This window comes from Gasterosteus aculeatus, chromosome 14 (assembly GCF_964276395.1).
Source record: "Gasterosteus aculeatus chromosome 14, fGasAcu3.hap1.1, whole genome shotgun sequence".
NCBI classification, from domain to species: Eukaryota; Metazoa; Chordata; class Actinopteri; order Perciformes; family Gasterosteidae; genus Gasterosteus; species Gasterosteus aculeatus.
The window spans coordinates 4,557,916-4,572,537 of record NC_135702.1 but is presented as its reverse complement, the minus strand read 5'-3'; the positions used below and the strand labels follow the sequence as shown (position 1 = coordinate 4,572,537).

Genomic DNA, 14,622 nt, shown 5'->3' with positions numbered 1-14,622 from the left:
CTAGACAGGAAATGGAGAGAGTCCGGTTTCAAATGGTTTTAGTCGACGCGCCGTCCGAGCAGCCGACATTCAAACAAGGTGAATCATTCTGTAACTCCACTTCACCGCATGTGGCCCACTTCCGCCTGGCAACCCACTTATTAGAAGGAATTGCAGCTCACGACTCCACACAAGCGAATAATGTTTATCCCACTCAGAAATCAGACACGTAATAACGCTGACGGGTAAAACCATTTGTTCCTAAGTAGTTGGACCCGTGCACAATAAATACATTCATCTCTGAAATGTGATGTCTGCTTCAGGGAGCACCGCAGTGAATGAAAGAACGTTAGTGGGAGGAGATCGCCGCGTCCCCTTCAGATGAGATTTGACATCCTTTATTGCACAACGAATGCGCCGCCGCAAACGTTTTCAGGAGAGAGATTTTTGCATTTTTTTCAAACTCTTGTCACTCCTGACAACGCTGCAGCAATGTGAGTGTGTCTGGACAAATCCCGCCGCGTTCCCACCGTACGGAGGACCTTTCTAGCTCAGACACGCTTGGCGTTAACGTGCCAGAACCATGAGGGATTAATGAGAGCACCTGGAAGGAGGATCAGTGGAGCTCAATGGAGCTCAATGGAACTGTGTAAAAACACGCTGCGTCGGAGCGTTTTGTCCTCTCAAAGTTGTTGCGCAATTGTTTGGCACGTTTTTTTTCTATTTAGAACGCTGACTTGTATGGGACATTGAGTATTTTTTTTCCCATTTTAGTTTGTATGTTGTATAATGAATGGTGAAGACAGGAAACAACACTGAACCCGCCAGTGTGCGTCATCAGAACCCCGTCCTGCCACTCCAATATCAGAACCACTTCCAACTATTTCTTTCCAAAACAACCATCCAACATTCACACCCACTTCGGGCCCTTTGCAAAATGGGTCGAATTGGATTTTTTTTTTTCCCTAATCATGACAAATATTCCTTTCACCTTTTGTATGAATAACTGCAACCCTTCTCTCAGCTGCCCATTCGCTCCACCTTCAAGAACATCTGTTAACATTTTCCAATGTAGTCGGACAACACGTCTTTCAGAATAGCTCTTTTACATCACAACCTGGCCATAAGAGCCATGCATGCTTGCAGCACATTAAGGCTGACGGCTAAAAGCCAATATCCACATTGCTAGCAGTGATGATGCATGCATCTCTGTTTTTAGCACGGCATCATTCGCCAAATAGCACAAATAACAAAATATCCCTGAGACTGATGGGAATGCCGGATGAAATGTCCGAGGATCACCGAGGTTCTTTCAATTCATCCTCTAAGGGGAATATGAATGTCTGCAGGATTGTGAGGCAACAGTTGGGATCAGAGAAAGTTCAGAGCAATGCGAAGAGGTTGCGTCCGCGGGGGGGGGGGGCAGTCTGCAACTGTGAGGCGTGCAGGTGACGTGCATTAGGACGGAGCGGGTGCTGTGAGTCACTAAAGGAGCAGCTGGACAGTCTGAGACGGTCGCAGAGTGAACCCACGGTTCCCACATGGCGAACCCATCGGCCTTCATCGCGTCCCATCGCACGACACGGAGGAATGCAGCGAGCCGCTCAGACCCCACTGTTGTTTTAGAAACGATACGTCGCCCCCAAATCACACGTGTAGGCTGTTCTGAGAATCCATCTGTGCACCGATCATCAATCTTCAGGCGTAAGAGCCCTGTTTTTTCCAAGAGAGGCGTCAAGGGTTTATGTTACAGCGTCCAAAAGTGAGATCATTATGAGCGATTTTACAGAGGTCCAGTCAGGTAAGTGGAATTGAAATAATCTATCAATGGTCTTTTTTTTAATGCACAAACCAGACTAATAGTCTGACTCACGTTCAGCTAAAAGCCTAAATGTTTGCGGCAATTAAGTTTAAAGAGGTGAAGGCCAACGACTAAATAAAGCAACAACTGTAATGAGCTCATTTCTAAAGGTTTTCTGTTGCATTTTGGCTCAGAAAAAGATTTCCGATTCATTTTGGTGCGATAACATTTGATGCATCATTTGTATTCATGCCCTCTCTGCTGTTCTGGACCATTGCAGGGAACCCGACAGCCTCATCCGCCATGACTTACCAATTTGGCTCAAGAGTTTGGCGCCTTAAACGTGTGTCCGTTTATTAAGCCTCTGCCTTGAGTTCAGAGTCTGTCCAACACCAAAAATTCTCCCAATTTAATGCTGGATTTTTTGGGGTTGGGAGTGAGTGCCTTCCACCAGACTGGGTGGATGTTTCGATAGATGCTGCAGATTTAATGAGGTGTCGGATCAGCCCTCTGTGACTCGCAGCTGTTGCATAACCTCATCAGGTAAGACAGTGGAGCGCTTGTTAGACGTAGCGTCCCACCGTGTAATGACCACTCAGCGCCGGAGTGTGGAGACTCATGGTCACCTCCAGCTGTGCTCGTAAAAGTCTGTGTCCTCAAGCGCGAGGGCACCGATTTAACTTGTTTTAGGAAAGAATGTATTGTGAAGAGGAACCTTTGTGTGGTGAATATAACGATTTTCTTTTATGTCACATAATGCCTCCCCCCCCCCCCCCCCCCCCCACGCATTCAACATCCGTGAAGCTTTTTCCAGTTTTGCCAGAAAAAACAAAACATTTAATTATGGATTACAGTTATTTCATGTTTTATGTACTTTATGTAGAATAAACTGACGCGGAACCAAGAGAAGGTCAAATGTTTGCATTCGTATGCGAGTACAACTACTATGAAAATAAGGTCACCAGCAGCATATTGACAATTAAATCAATTGAGCTCCATAAAGTATCCTACAATAATGTAAAAGAAGGATAACAGGTCGGCTTCATTGGGGACACGGGACATGCTGCTACCACAGACCCACACAAGGAGAAGCTGAGCTGAGAGTCTCTGGATTCGATCACATCCGTATCGCGAATAAAAATAGTCCAGATGTGGTGTCAGAGGACTTCTATGTCCGAGCCAGCTGTTCACTGTCTGACCTCGTAGATCGCGCCGTGACGTGACTCAGCCCCGGTCCTCCAGCGGACTGACGTGCTCCAGCTCCTGATGGCAGCTGCAGGCCGTGCATGGAGGTCCGTGGGGGGTTTCTGCGATCCAGGACCAGAACGTCTGCAAAGGAACATTGTGAAAACCAATCAGACTGCAGATAAAACCCTGGGTGTTCTGCTCCCGACTGGATGGAGTCCATGTCGGCACACAACAAAATACCGGAGCCGCGGTGTGCAGACTAACCGCAAAGAACACCTGCGGTAGCCGAATGGAAACTATGACTCATTTGCTGCCGTATGTTGCTGTAGATACTCGTGTTTGTCCTTTTAGGGAGAGAACATCACCTGGCGAATTGGCCCTGTTGAATTAGTGAAACATCATTAGATTATTTTTGTTGTTTATTTAACTTTTCTTAATTCTGGAAGGAGGAGGCCGCCGTTGGCTTGAAAATAAAGCCGGCGAGAAGGAATGGAAAAACAAACATCGTTAAGACCCGAGCCTCCTCGTCGCTGCCAAATGTGGCGAGTCGCGCGGTGCCAGACTTCTTGCTGCAGGAGCTGGAGGCCCAGAGAGCCGGCGGTCTGTCTGCAGCTCCGCTGGCCGGATAACGCGGAGAGCGCTCATTTCCTGACTGTGCCCGGGGACGGAGGAGGGAAAGGAGGTGTGGGGGGGGGGGGATTACGATGGTAACATGGACGGAGGTGTCTCATCTGATCCATGCGAGGAAAGTGAATGAGCCTCCACTGTTTCTCAGAGTCTAATTGCTGCGAGGGGGGAAACACTTTGAATTCAGCTCAAGCATGAACTCAAAAAGTCCAAAATCCAAAATAGTCTGCGTTCAATATAAGTTTGAAAAATGATGTCAGTGGCCAAACATGGGCTGCTATTGGATCAACAGCTACTCGTGTACAGCGTGTTGGTTTTAGATGCTGTGGGACACGGCAGCAGGGAGCAGGAGCCAATGCAAAGAGATTCTCCGGGTCACTCCTTCTCTCCACGGGGCCGTCTGAGGAAGGTTTTAAAAGCAGGTTCTGGCCCCCGAGGCTCCTCCTTTAGTGAGACTCCTTGATCTTCACATTCACAGACCAACTCAGACCCACGCACAAAAAAAAACCCTCAGCCACTTCCACCCGGATCACCATGACACCCTTATCTCACTTGTGATTCAGAGAAGGAGGCGAGGACGCAAAAAGCACCGCAGGCGCAGACTGACGGGGGAATCTATATATTGATAAGTCACCACAGAGAAAGTGCTGATCTGGGACCAGCTGGAAGGACCAAATGGGTGTGTGGACGGCCTTGATCCTGGCCTCGCAGCTGCTATTGAAACTGAGCATGCAAGTGGAAGCGCAGGCTTTGGGTGAGTGTTTCCTTTTCATGTCACTTATTTAATGTTCATTACGATTTCGACAAAACTTTCATTGCCGATTGTAACAGCGATTGCTGCTGGAAGCATTTGAATAATCATGCAGGCTAAACTTGAGCTAAACACACACACACACACACATAAAGAAAAAGTTTCTGATTCTATTTGAATGCCACATTCTTCTGACTTGCATGATGTAATCCTCCACTTTTTTAACATCTGACAAAAAAAGAATTAATGGCTCCAACACTGAGTTCAATGCATAATGGATGAAGCAGGCACTGCGAAAGAGAATATCATATGCATAAAGAACACAAAGGATTAGACGTGGTGCACGATGCTCACTGAAATAAATATCCCCGTCAGTTGAAGAGGAGTGGAGGCAGCCGAACGCGTTTTTATGTTTCTGACGGGAAGAAGGCAAAAATAAAGAGTGAAAGTAAACATATTTCTGCTGAGGTAAAGTCCTCCTGCTTTTTCATATACACCCGGCCAGAACTGCTTGATTATTTCAGCTTCGGGAGGTTCAACTTTCTGGCCCAGCTCGGTCCCACACATGGGAACAATCAACGTTAATCTGGGAGCAATATTGAACTTCGAGTCACACAAACGCATTAAACTCTCCTCTACCTTTCTCCCTCTTTTTCACAGCCACAACAAAATGTGTTCAAGGTTACTCACAAACCGAGCACAAACACACGGGACGATTGCTGGTGATAGTTTATCAGCTTCTTACAAATCACTCCGGTGATGGATGGCATACCGTCCGTGCACCCGGTAGTCCCTACGAGGTTTGAGCAATAGTTGCCTGATGTTATGTATCAAACGAGTCCAGTTTAATGGAGTTCATCATCTATCATTTCCTTTGCAAATGGTCCATTGCCTGCATGACTGCAATTGTTCTAAAGGAGATTATGTTACAGCTGTGGTGATTTGTCGGAGCACGAAGCAGCCGCCTCTATCTCGACCTCTGTGAAGGGTTGTTGATCAATACCAACGTCCTTAAGGATGACATCACCGGGAGCGGAGATTGACAGAATTCAAAACTAACTGTCTACGCCGGGCGGAAAAACGTCCAAAATCCTTATTTGAGGCAGTGTTCAGGAAATCAAATACAAGACTTCTGATCTGCTGTAATCACAACTCGTATCCACTGCTGCACTCCAGAAATATCAGTTGTTGGAGGTTTTTGTCTCAATTGTGACCCCACTGTTTATTTTAACAACATGCTGAAGTCATTACTTATATTTATACGCTGATGTTAAGGAGAGGACACGGCACTGGCTTAATCTATGGCTTTCAGCTGGACTAGTTTTATGAAGCTTGAAATCTGAGGTTAATCGTGGAGGGAAACGAGGCCCTTTCTCAGGGTAGTGTAAGACGACCCCGACCCCCACAAAGCCCCCTATGCAGAAGATTTATGAAGCGTGGGCTTTCTGTGTGTTTCTGTGCTGCCCCTGTGGTGTTACAGTGACTCAAAGACATTAAGGTTCATTTTTTTCTCTTCTTGTTTCGTTCATTTTCAGACTAAATCCCAATGTAAGCAGTCTTTCTATGTGGCTTTGTCCCGTCTAACTGCGTCATCTTTGTAAAGCCCCGTGTTTTACTGAAACACGGCACGTGAAATACGAGGTGAGAGCTAGAAGGGAGAAGAAAAAGGACTTCGTCTTCCCACTCCTGCCTGAGGATGGCTAATCTCTGTCAGCATTTGGGAGCAATTTTGCTCCCTCATGCCTGGAGGCCTTGCAGACCGCTTTTAGGGTGCTTGTGTATTCATGACTCGTGCAGATGGTGGACTACGGATTCACAGCACATCCTCTTGTGGGAAGTCCGGCTCTCAAGTCATTTTTATTAAAAAGAGGACTGTAACCACGAGTTAGTGTTCAGTAAAGTTTGCCATATTGCTGCCTGTGAAAACAATGAAATGAGGTATTTGACGTAATCTATCGGCCAGAGCAGCTTAGGTGTGCCTCTGACCAAACAACAGCGTTCACCCAGCAGTCACAGCACATCTTGCTGATTTCTGATTCCTCCACGTGGTAAGTCTGTTGGGTCGACATCCTCGTCTCCCCTTCCTCGACTCGAACGCGTTCACCCGGGGATCGGTCGCGGCTTGTAAATATTCCCCTCGTCCAGTACTCGTGTGCATCACCGCTTCTCTCCTTTTCCCATCCCCTGTCGACAGTCTATGATCTGCTCACCTCGCCTGATTGCCTGCCAGACCTGCTGCAGGGGGGTCTGGTGGAGCAAGGGGTGCGCGAGGCTTTCATCCTGGCCTCCTTCAAGTTGCAGCCCAAGACCGGAACCAGCGTGTTTTCCCTGTACAACCCTCGGGACAACAGCAAGTACTTTGAGTTCACAGTGATGGGGAAGCTCAACAGAGGTAAGGAGACCGCGGTAAACGTTATAGCACGCACGCATTGCCGTTGTCAGCATGCTCATGCTGCCACTACGTGCACAGCCTCACAGAGAGACGCTGTAACTGGATGAATCAACCCCACGAAGTAAATGCAGCTCCTAAATCCTCCCTCCTCTTTCTCCCCATTCTCTCTCCGTCTCCTCGCTGCGTCCCCTGAAAGCTGTGCTGCGCTACCTGCGGAGTGACAAGAGGACGAGCTCGGTGACCTTCAACAACCTGGTCCTGGCAGACGGCCAACAGCACCGACTGTTGTTCCACCTGAAGGGGATGCAGCCGCCCGGGCCGGGCGGGGTGGAGCTGCACCTGGACTGCAGGCTGGTGGAGACGGTCAGGGATCTCCCCGCCGCCTTCCAAGGTTTGCCGGCAGGCTACGGGACGGTGGAGCTGAAGACCATGCAAGCCAGGGACCAGGTGACACCTTCGCTTGCAGTGTTTACGTACAACAATGAATATGTTTCAGGCCCAATGGTGGATGTAGAGATTTGTAAATGTCTCAGATGTTCACGTTGACCCGTTTTTGTTCAAACAGGAGAGTTTAGACGAGCTCAAGCTGGTGGTTGGGGACACGTTTGAGAATGTCGCGGCACTACAAGACTGCCACTTTCATCAGAGAGACTCCGTCCAAACTCTAGGTGAGGTTCTTTCAGCGGAAGCCAATGTTCACAAATATAAGAAATAAGACAGTGGAGAAAATAAAAGTACTGTTTACTCAGGGGTCAACACGAAGCAGCTGTCCAATCAAATGCTGGACTTGACCAAGGTGATAAATGAGCTGAAAGACGTCCTCATTCAGCAGGTGATTACCACCAACGGCTCCGCCGAGGCCACTGCCCCGACCCCTCGACCTCCCGACAGCTCCCCTGAACACATGTGACCTCTTTTATGTTGGTTCTTTCCAGGTCAAAGAGACGTCGTTCCTCAGAAACACCATCTCAGAGTGTCAGGCCTGTGGTGAGATCATGTCACATCGCGCATCTTTAAACGCGATGCTCAACGAAGGCGTTTGGCGTGTCGGGCAAAGTAAATTGTAGACGATGAAATCAATCTTCTTCTGTTGTTGAAAGGTCTCGGGGGCTCTGAGGTGGTGAAACCGAGGTGCACACCAGGCGTCTGCTTCCGCGCCAATATGTGCATAGAGACCAGGGATGGTGTCGAGTGCGGGCCGTGTCCAGATGGCTACACTGGGGATGGTTTCAACTGCGACGACGTGGACGAGGTAGGGCTCAGGTTGTGTGGTTTTTTTTTTTTTATTGATCTCCACGGCAAAGATTGTAGTTATGATTCAACCTTTTGAACCCAAACGGCCCCACGACCTGGGGCCATTGTTCATGTGGAAACAAACAACAGATGGGCATGTTAAACGTGCAGCAACATCAGCATCATCGTGAAAGCTAAGAGAGATTCCCACGGTACGAAAGTAATTCCAGGACAAAACCAAAAAGTAAACCTAAACCATAAATAGTGGTTTTCCTTTGTGGTTATGGATTCAAAAGTTGTGTCCGTGGGCATCTCAACTCCGCCAACGTGACCTCAACGTCTCCGGCTCATTTTGGAGTTTATTCCAGTGCATGGGTTATTTCCACTCTGCCTTCCTGCAGCACTGAACATCCTCACTGCTCAGCAGCATAGAGGTGACAGATAATTAAGTGAGACGTAACACAAAACTCTGCAAGCTAATGGGGTATAATGGGGTTTAGGAATAAAAGCAGCAGAAGCAAAAGTTGGGGAATTCAGTTTACCTGTAGGCACGGCTTTTAATGAGGTGTGTTTCCCTGTTAAACTTATGAGGACTGGCCCCTTTCAGACTTCTCTTTCTCTTTTTTGCACGAGTAAAAGCGTCATCTACTCTAAAAAGCTTTTGGGGTGAGAACCATTTACGTTTTTTCAGCTTCCGCCGAGCTCATGTCCTCTTTTCCTTTTCCTGCAGTGCCAGTTTAACCCCTGCTACCCTGGAGTGAAGTGTGTGAACACGGCCCCGGGCTTCCGCTGCGACGCCTGCCCGCTGGGCTACAGCGGCCTGGCAGTGGAGGGGGTGGGCGTCGTGTATGCCCAGACCAACAAACAGGTAAAGGAGTCAATCAAATATGGACGACGCAAATACAAAATGAGAACAGATGTACTTTACTTTTCACAGCTGTTCATTATGTATTTCATGCAGTAATCGTTGGAACTTTAAAACCTGGAGGAAAAAAAGCAAATAATCTAAAATTCCCTTTCAGGTCTGTGACGACGTTGACGAATGCAAAGCGCCCGACAACGGAGGCTGCGCCGCAAACTCCGTCTGTCACAACTCTGTGGTGAGGCCCCCTGCGGACTATTCTCCCAGCACACCTCACACGTGGAAAAACAATTCCAACCAGATGTCCTCGTTCCCGCGCAGGGCTCCTACCACTGTGGCAGCTGCAAGACGGGTTTCACGGGAGACCAAGTGAAGGGCTGCAAGCCCGAGATCAGCTGCGGCAACAGTCTGACCAACCCCTGCGATGCCAACGCACAGTGTATCGCCGAGAGGGACGGGTCGGTCCACTGTCAGGTAGGATATTCACCCCTCCCCCCGCTTACTACCTGCACACGCATGCTGCACGTGAGCACAACTGCATGTGCGTTTCTGTCTGAGTCTCCTCTGCCTCCTCAGTGTGGAATCGGCTGGGCCGGTAACGGCTTCCTGTGTGGGAAGGATACAGACATTGACGGATACCCGGATGAAAAACTCAAGTGCAAAGACCTGAACTGTAAAAAGGTAATTAGGGGGGTGGGGGGGTGTTGCAAATTGTCAGCAAAAGCAACTTTTTTTGCGATATTCAGGGCTGGTTTCACTCCCTGTTTTTACTGTCGCACATCTTCACAGGACAACTGCATGTTCGTCCCCAACTCGGGTCAGGAGGATGCGGACAGGGATGGTTATGGAGACGCCTGTGACGAGGATGCCGACGGAGACGAGATACTGAACGAGCAGGTTGGTGGAAAGGTTTCAACAAATACATGCGAGGATTATTTCCCTCATTGGTTAATCTGTTAGTTGTTTCCAAATGAATCCATTCACTTAGTGTGTTGTTTTGTCCAACAAACAGTCCAAAACCCCCCAAAAGCTTTTCAATTGTGTAAAAGGAAAACAATTAAAAGAAGGGGAAAACAGCCCACCCAGCTCGGCCATTCGTAACTAATACTATTAAACCCTGAATGGGGCCTTTGTGTTCTCAGGACAACTGCAGATTGAAGGCCAACGTGGACCAGAGGAACACCGACAAGGACGGACACGGCGACGCCTGCGACAACTGCCGCACGGTGGAGAACCCCGACCAGAGGGACACCGACCGCGACGGCAAAGGGGACGCCTGCGACGACGACATGGACGGAGACGGTATGGAGATGGAGACGCTTGTGCTTAAATAGGCTTATTAGATCAGTGTGACATTTCTACCTTACTCTTAAACACATAAAACGTAACAGGTAGACGGATTTCACGGCACACGTCTCTCTCTCTCTCTCAAACAGGATAAAATTATAGTTGTATGGATGTTTTTATAAGCCAGCTGAGGCATTACAAACAGCACTGCAATAAAAAAATGAAAACGTTAAGGCCAAAAGCAGTGAGAGCCCAGAGCGAACACCAGCTTTGATGATTCACCAGCGTGATTACACCTCAGAAAACCCCAAAGGCGAGGAGATGGTTTCTCATCTATTGCGGCTGCTTGACCTTTATTATGCATTTGTGCTGCTGCTGCTGCCTCCCTGTAAAGAATAAGAAATAGCATCTGCACACAAACTGGTGGTCGGCTTCATAGCAAATACAACAGTGCAACCTAGTGGCCCGACTTCAAGGAACATTCAGCCGATCCAACAGTGGAGCCGATGTGAGGGCTCAATTATGCATTAATTCCTAAAATATAAATTCACTGATTCGTGGGAGAGAATTCCTCAAGACAGATTTGATCACTTTAATGCATCACTTGGATCTTAGAGATCAAATGTATTCATACAATTATTGTTCCGCACCCATATTTGTTTTAAATTCCGCTCAGCATCAACTTTGTCTTCGTTGTGTTCGGGCTGCAGCCAATGATTCCAATCTGCCAATAATTCGCTCCATAAAACAAGGGATTTGAATATTTTCACTGCTGAGAAGGAGTCCGACTAATGACACTAAGATCCCTTGTTGACTGGTGAGCAAAGGCCTGAAGAACTTTCTGGACAATTGCCAGCGTGTCCAGAACAGAGACCAGCTGGACCGGGACGGAGACGGCGTGGGAGACGCCTGTGACAGCTGCCCCGACATCCCCAACCCGAACCAGGTCAGTCGGACTTGGACAGAAGGACGGAGGCACAGATGGCTGTGGGGGAAAGTCATCTCCATTTTGACTTCCATTACACGGCGGAGATGGAAAATTGTACTTTTCGTCTCGCCACAACTCAACATCTCATGGCTTAAGTTACTTTTGAGACGAGTATTTAAAAATATATGTGACATGTTTATGGTTTATATGTCCGTTGTCGAAGATTAAAACAGTGGCTTAAATGACAAATTGTGTCTCTCTTAGATGTATACCTGTTGTTATTTTCACAGATACATTGTTGTCTGCTGGTTTTTCTTTAAAAAATGAGTTCAAGTTTGTGTGATTTTATCCCTTCTGTCTTCTCCTCATCTGCCGCCCACATTTACTTGATTACTTTCGTTGAACTCTGTGCTCTTGTTGCAGTCTGATATCGACAACGACCTGGTGGGAGACTCCTGTGACACAAACCAAGACAGGTAATAACGTCGTCTCCGTGTCGTGATCTGACATCTGACCCCGTGCTTCCACCACGGCTCTTTCCACATCACGTGACGGTGTCGCTTCCCTTCACCCCCCCCCCCCCCCCCCCCCCCCGTAGCGATGGCGACGGTCACCAGGACACCAAGGACAATTGCCCGTTCGTAATAAATAGCTCGCAGCTGGACAGCGACAAAGACGGGCTCGGTGACGAGTGCGACGATGACGACGACAACGACGGCATCCCGGACTCTTTGCCGCCGGGTCCCGACAACTGCCGGCTGGTTCCAAATCCGGACCAGATCGACGACAACAGTGAGCGCACAGCACCTCCCGACGTGTAGCTCACAGCCTCCGTAAACAGACCAGACTGGAATAAATAATAATGTTTATACAGGAAATAAACAGCAGCGAGTAGAGAAACTGGAGCAAACACAGCATCTCTCACGCTGAGCCGACACAGCAGGGTGCCGACGAGAGAGACACAGTCCGTCCACATTAAACAAATACGGCTTGTTCTGTTCCTCAATTGGACTCATTGGGCATTCGTGGCTGTTTTATATTCATACTCTGTCTGCACGTTTTGACATTTTCACCTCGGCCAGTCTGAAATCTCATTGCGACCTCGCAGGGGACACACTTCAAAAAGAACAAAATGAGCGCAACAATTTGCATGAATTACACAACACAACCTCTGTTAGTAAAGAGACGTTGAACAGCTGAAACAATAACTCACATTTCTCACTTTCACTGCTTCACGACTTTAAGTCTGAATCGTCTCTCTGTCCTTCAGATGATGGAGTTGGAGACATCTGCGAGTCTGACTTTGACCAGGACAAAGTGATTGACAGGATCGACAACTGTCCTGAGAACGCAGAGGTCACCTTGACCGACTTCAGGGCCTATCAGACGGTGGTACTGGACCCCGAGGGCGACGCCCAGATTGACCCCAACTGGGTTGTTTTGAACCAGGTGAGTGACTATTTTCTATCTATCTGTAGATATTTATATATCTATAGATAGATATGGATGTCATAAAAACAACTCTCACACAGGGAATGGAGATTGTGCAGACCATGAATAGTGACCCAGGACTTGCTGTTGGTAAGAACCATTTCCTTTTGTGTTGAATATCTGACAGTAAAATGCATTTAGAGTTCAGTGAAACAGCGCTTTCCCTCTCCGTTGTCAGGCTACACAGCTTTCAGCGGGGTGGACTTCGAGGGAACGTTTCACGTGAACACGGTGACCGACGACGACTACGCCGGCTTCATCTTCGGCTACCAGGACTCGTCCTCCTTCTACGTGGTGATGTGGAAGCAGACCGAACAGACCTACTGGCAGGCGACGCCCTTCAGAGCCGTGGCCGAGCCCGGCATCCAACTTAAGGTGAAAGCGCGAGTCTTCGATTCCCCCCCCGGGCGGCAGATTCACGCTCGTCCTAGTATTTCCTCATATTTTCCATATTTCTGCCTCCCTCTCGCTCGCCTGTCTGCTTCGGCCCGCCTCTCTGTTACCCGTCGCCGCTCATCAGGCTGTGAAGTCCAGATCTGGCCCCGGGGAGCACTTGAGGAACTCGCTGTGGCACACGGGGGACACCAACGATCAGGTGCGTCTGCTGTGGAAGGACCCCAGGAATGTGGGCTGGAAGGACAAGGTGTCCTACCGCTGGTACCTGCAGCACCGCCCGCAGGTCGGATACATCAGGTACGCTCCATTCCGCCAAAGCACCCCCCCCCCCCCCCGAGGTTTAAACGCCTGGTTTCACAACAGAAGAAGAAGAAGACAACGCAGCCGGTTAGCTTAGCTTAGCATAAAGGCTTGAAACAGTGGCTCTTGTGTGAAGAACAAAATCCACCTACCAATTGCCAATAATCACAAATATCTCTATAACTACTATCTTGTAATCTAACTTAAAGTATTTAAAGCATAATTGCCAAAGAGTTGAGGATAGATGGTGTTGCCTTTGTTTGGTTTAGGGCGCGTTTTTATGAAGGAACTGAGCTGGTTGCAGACTCCGGAGTCACAATCGACACCACCATGAGGGGAGGCCGACTCGGCGTCTTCTGTTTCTCCCAGGAGAACATCATCTGGTCCAATTTGAAATACCGCTGCAACGGTGAGCAAGGAACGCACACTCCCGATTCTGTACATCCTACACGGGTTTCTATTCTATTGTGGGGTTTTTAAAAATTATTTGTCAGTGAATGCCGGGGAACACGCGACCCCGCGGGTGGTTTGCACTACATGTCCTCTTTCATCGCTCGGGTCCGAGAGGTGATTTTTAGATTAGAGTTGTTAAGTTGTCGCTCGCCTCGGTGAATAGAACACACAGCTCGCCCTCGCCTTGGCTTGATGTTCTGCGCTCGTCTCACGATGCTCGACTTCTCGCTCCCACAGACACCATCCCAGAGGATTTCCAGGAGTTCAGTACTCAGCACGGCGCCGACTCGCACTAAAGTCGAGACGAAGAAAAAAACATGACACCGGCTCTACGAAGACCTGCGTCTGTGTGTAAATGTGTGAGCGTGTGCGCGTGTGTGTCTGTGCGTTCATGTGTTTCAGTGCATATATATCGCGGTACTGTATGTATCATCACGTCTCTTTTTTTCGTGACCCAGTTGTGTTTTTATTTGATTATCTCTTAAAGAATTCTTTTGAGCTCATTATGCTGAAGGTTTTAAGTTATAATTATTTTTACTGAAAATGTCACGTGACATGACTTGAAAACAAGAATGTCACATCAAATTAGATAATAACAAGTGTTCAGTGATGGAAAGCTTCCATATATCTTCAAACAACTGGAAGGAAAGTCATCGCTTAAAATCCGCCTCGTACCAAATGCTGCATTTTGACTGTAAACTGTTTTTTTCAGAGCGGTATTTTTACTATTTGCAAAGAGGACACTTTGTTTTGCACGACTCAAATGTCAGACTGTGCCGTGCCCCACTTACTGTTGAAGATGACCTTAACCAGGTCTGGTTTCTCCATCATTTGGTGCTTGACATCTTGATCATTTCATCATCTCTGTAGTCACAACCCTGGTAAAAAAATAAAGGGCCTTAAAGAACATTGTTCATTCCAAATGTGATACCAC

General features: G+C 48.1%; 1 protein-coding gene across 1 annotated transcript; it reads left to right on the top strand.

The window, feature by feature from the left end:
- Nucleotides 1–3,951: 3,951 nt before the first annotated feature.
- On the top strand, nucleotides 3,952–14,611 carry thbs4b (thrombospondin 4b). The gene is made up of 22 exons (XM_040197627.2): nucleotides 3,952–4,349; nucleotides 6,541–6,738; nucleotides 6,935–7,185; nucleotides 7,304–7,406; nucleotides 7,488–7,570; nucleotides 7,674–7,725; nucleotides 7,839–7,990; nucleotides 8,702–8,839; nucleotides 8,994–9,071; nucleotides 9,155–9,307; nucleotides 9,410–9,514; nucleotides 9,623–9,730; nucleotides 9,976–10,135; nucleotides 10,948–11,066; nucleotides 11,472–11,524; nucleotides 11,647–11,840; nucleotides 12,319–12,497; nucleotides 12,581–12,629; nucleotides 12,718–12,914; nucleotides 13,060–13,232; nucleotides 13,505–13,644; nucleotides 13,926–14,611. The coding sequence occupies exons 1-22, from the start codon at nucleotides 4,271–4,273 to the stop codon at nucleotides 13,982–13,984; spliced, it is 2,823 nt and encodes a 940-aa protein (XP_040053561.2). The 5' UTR covers nucleotides 3,952–4,270; the 3' UTR covers nucleotides 13,985–14,611.
- Nucleotides 14,612–14,622: the final 11 nt, after the last annotated feature.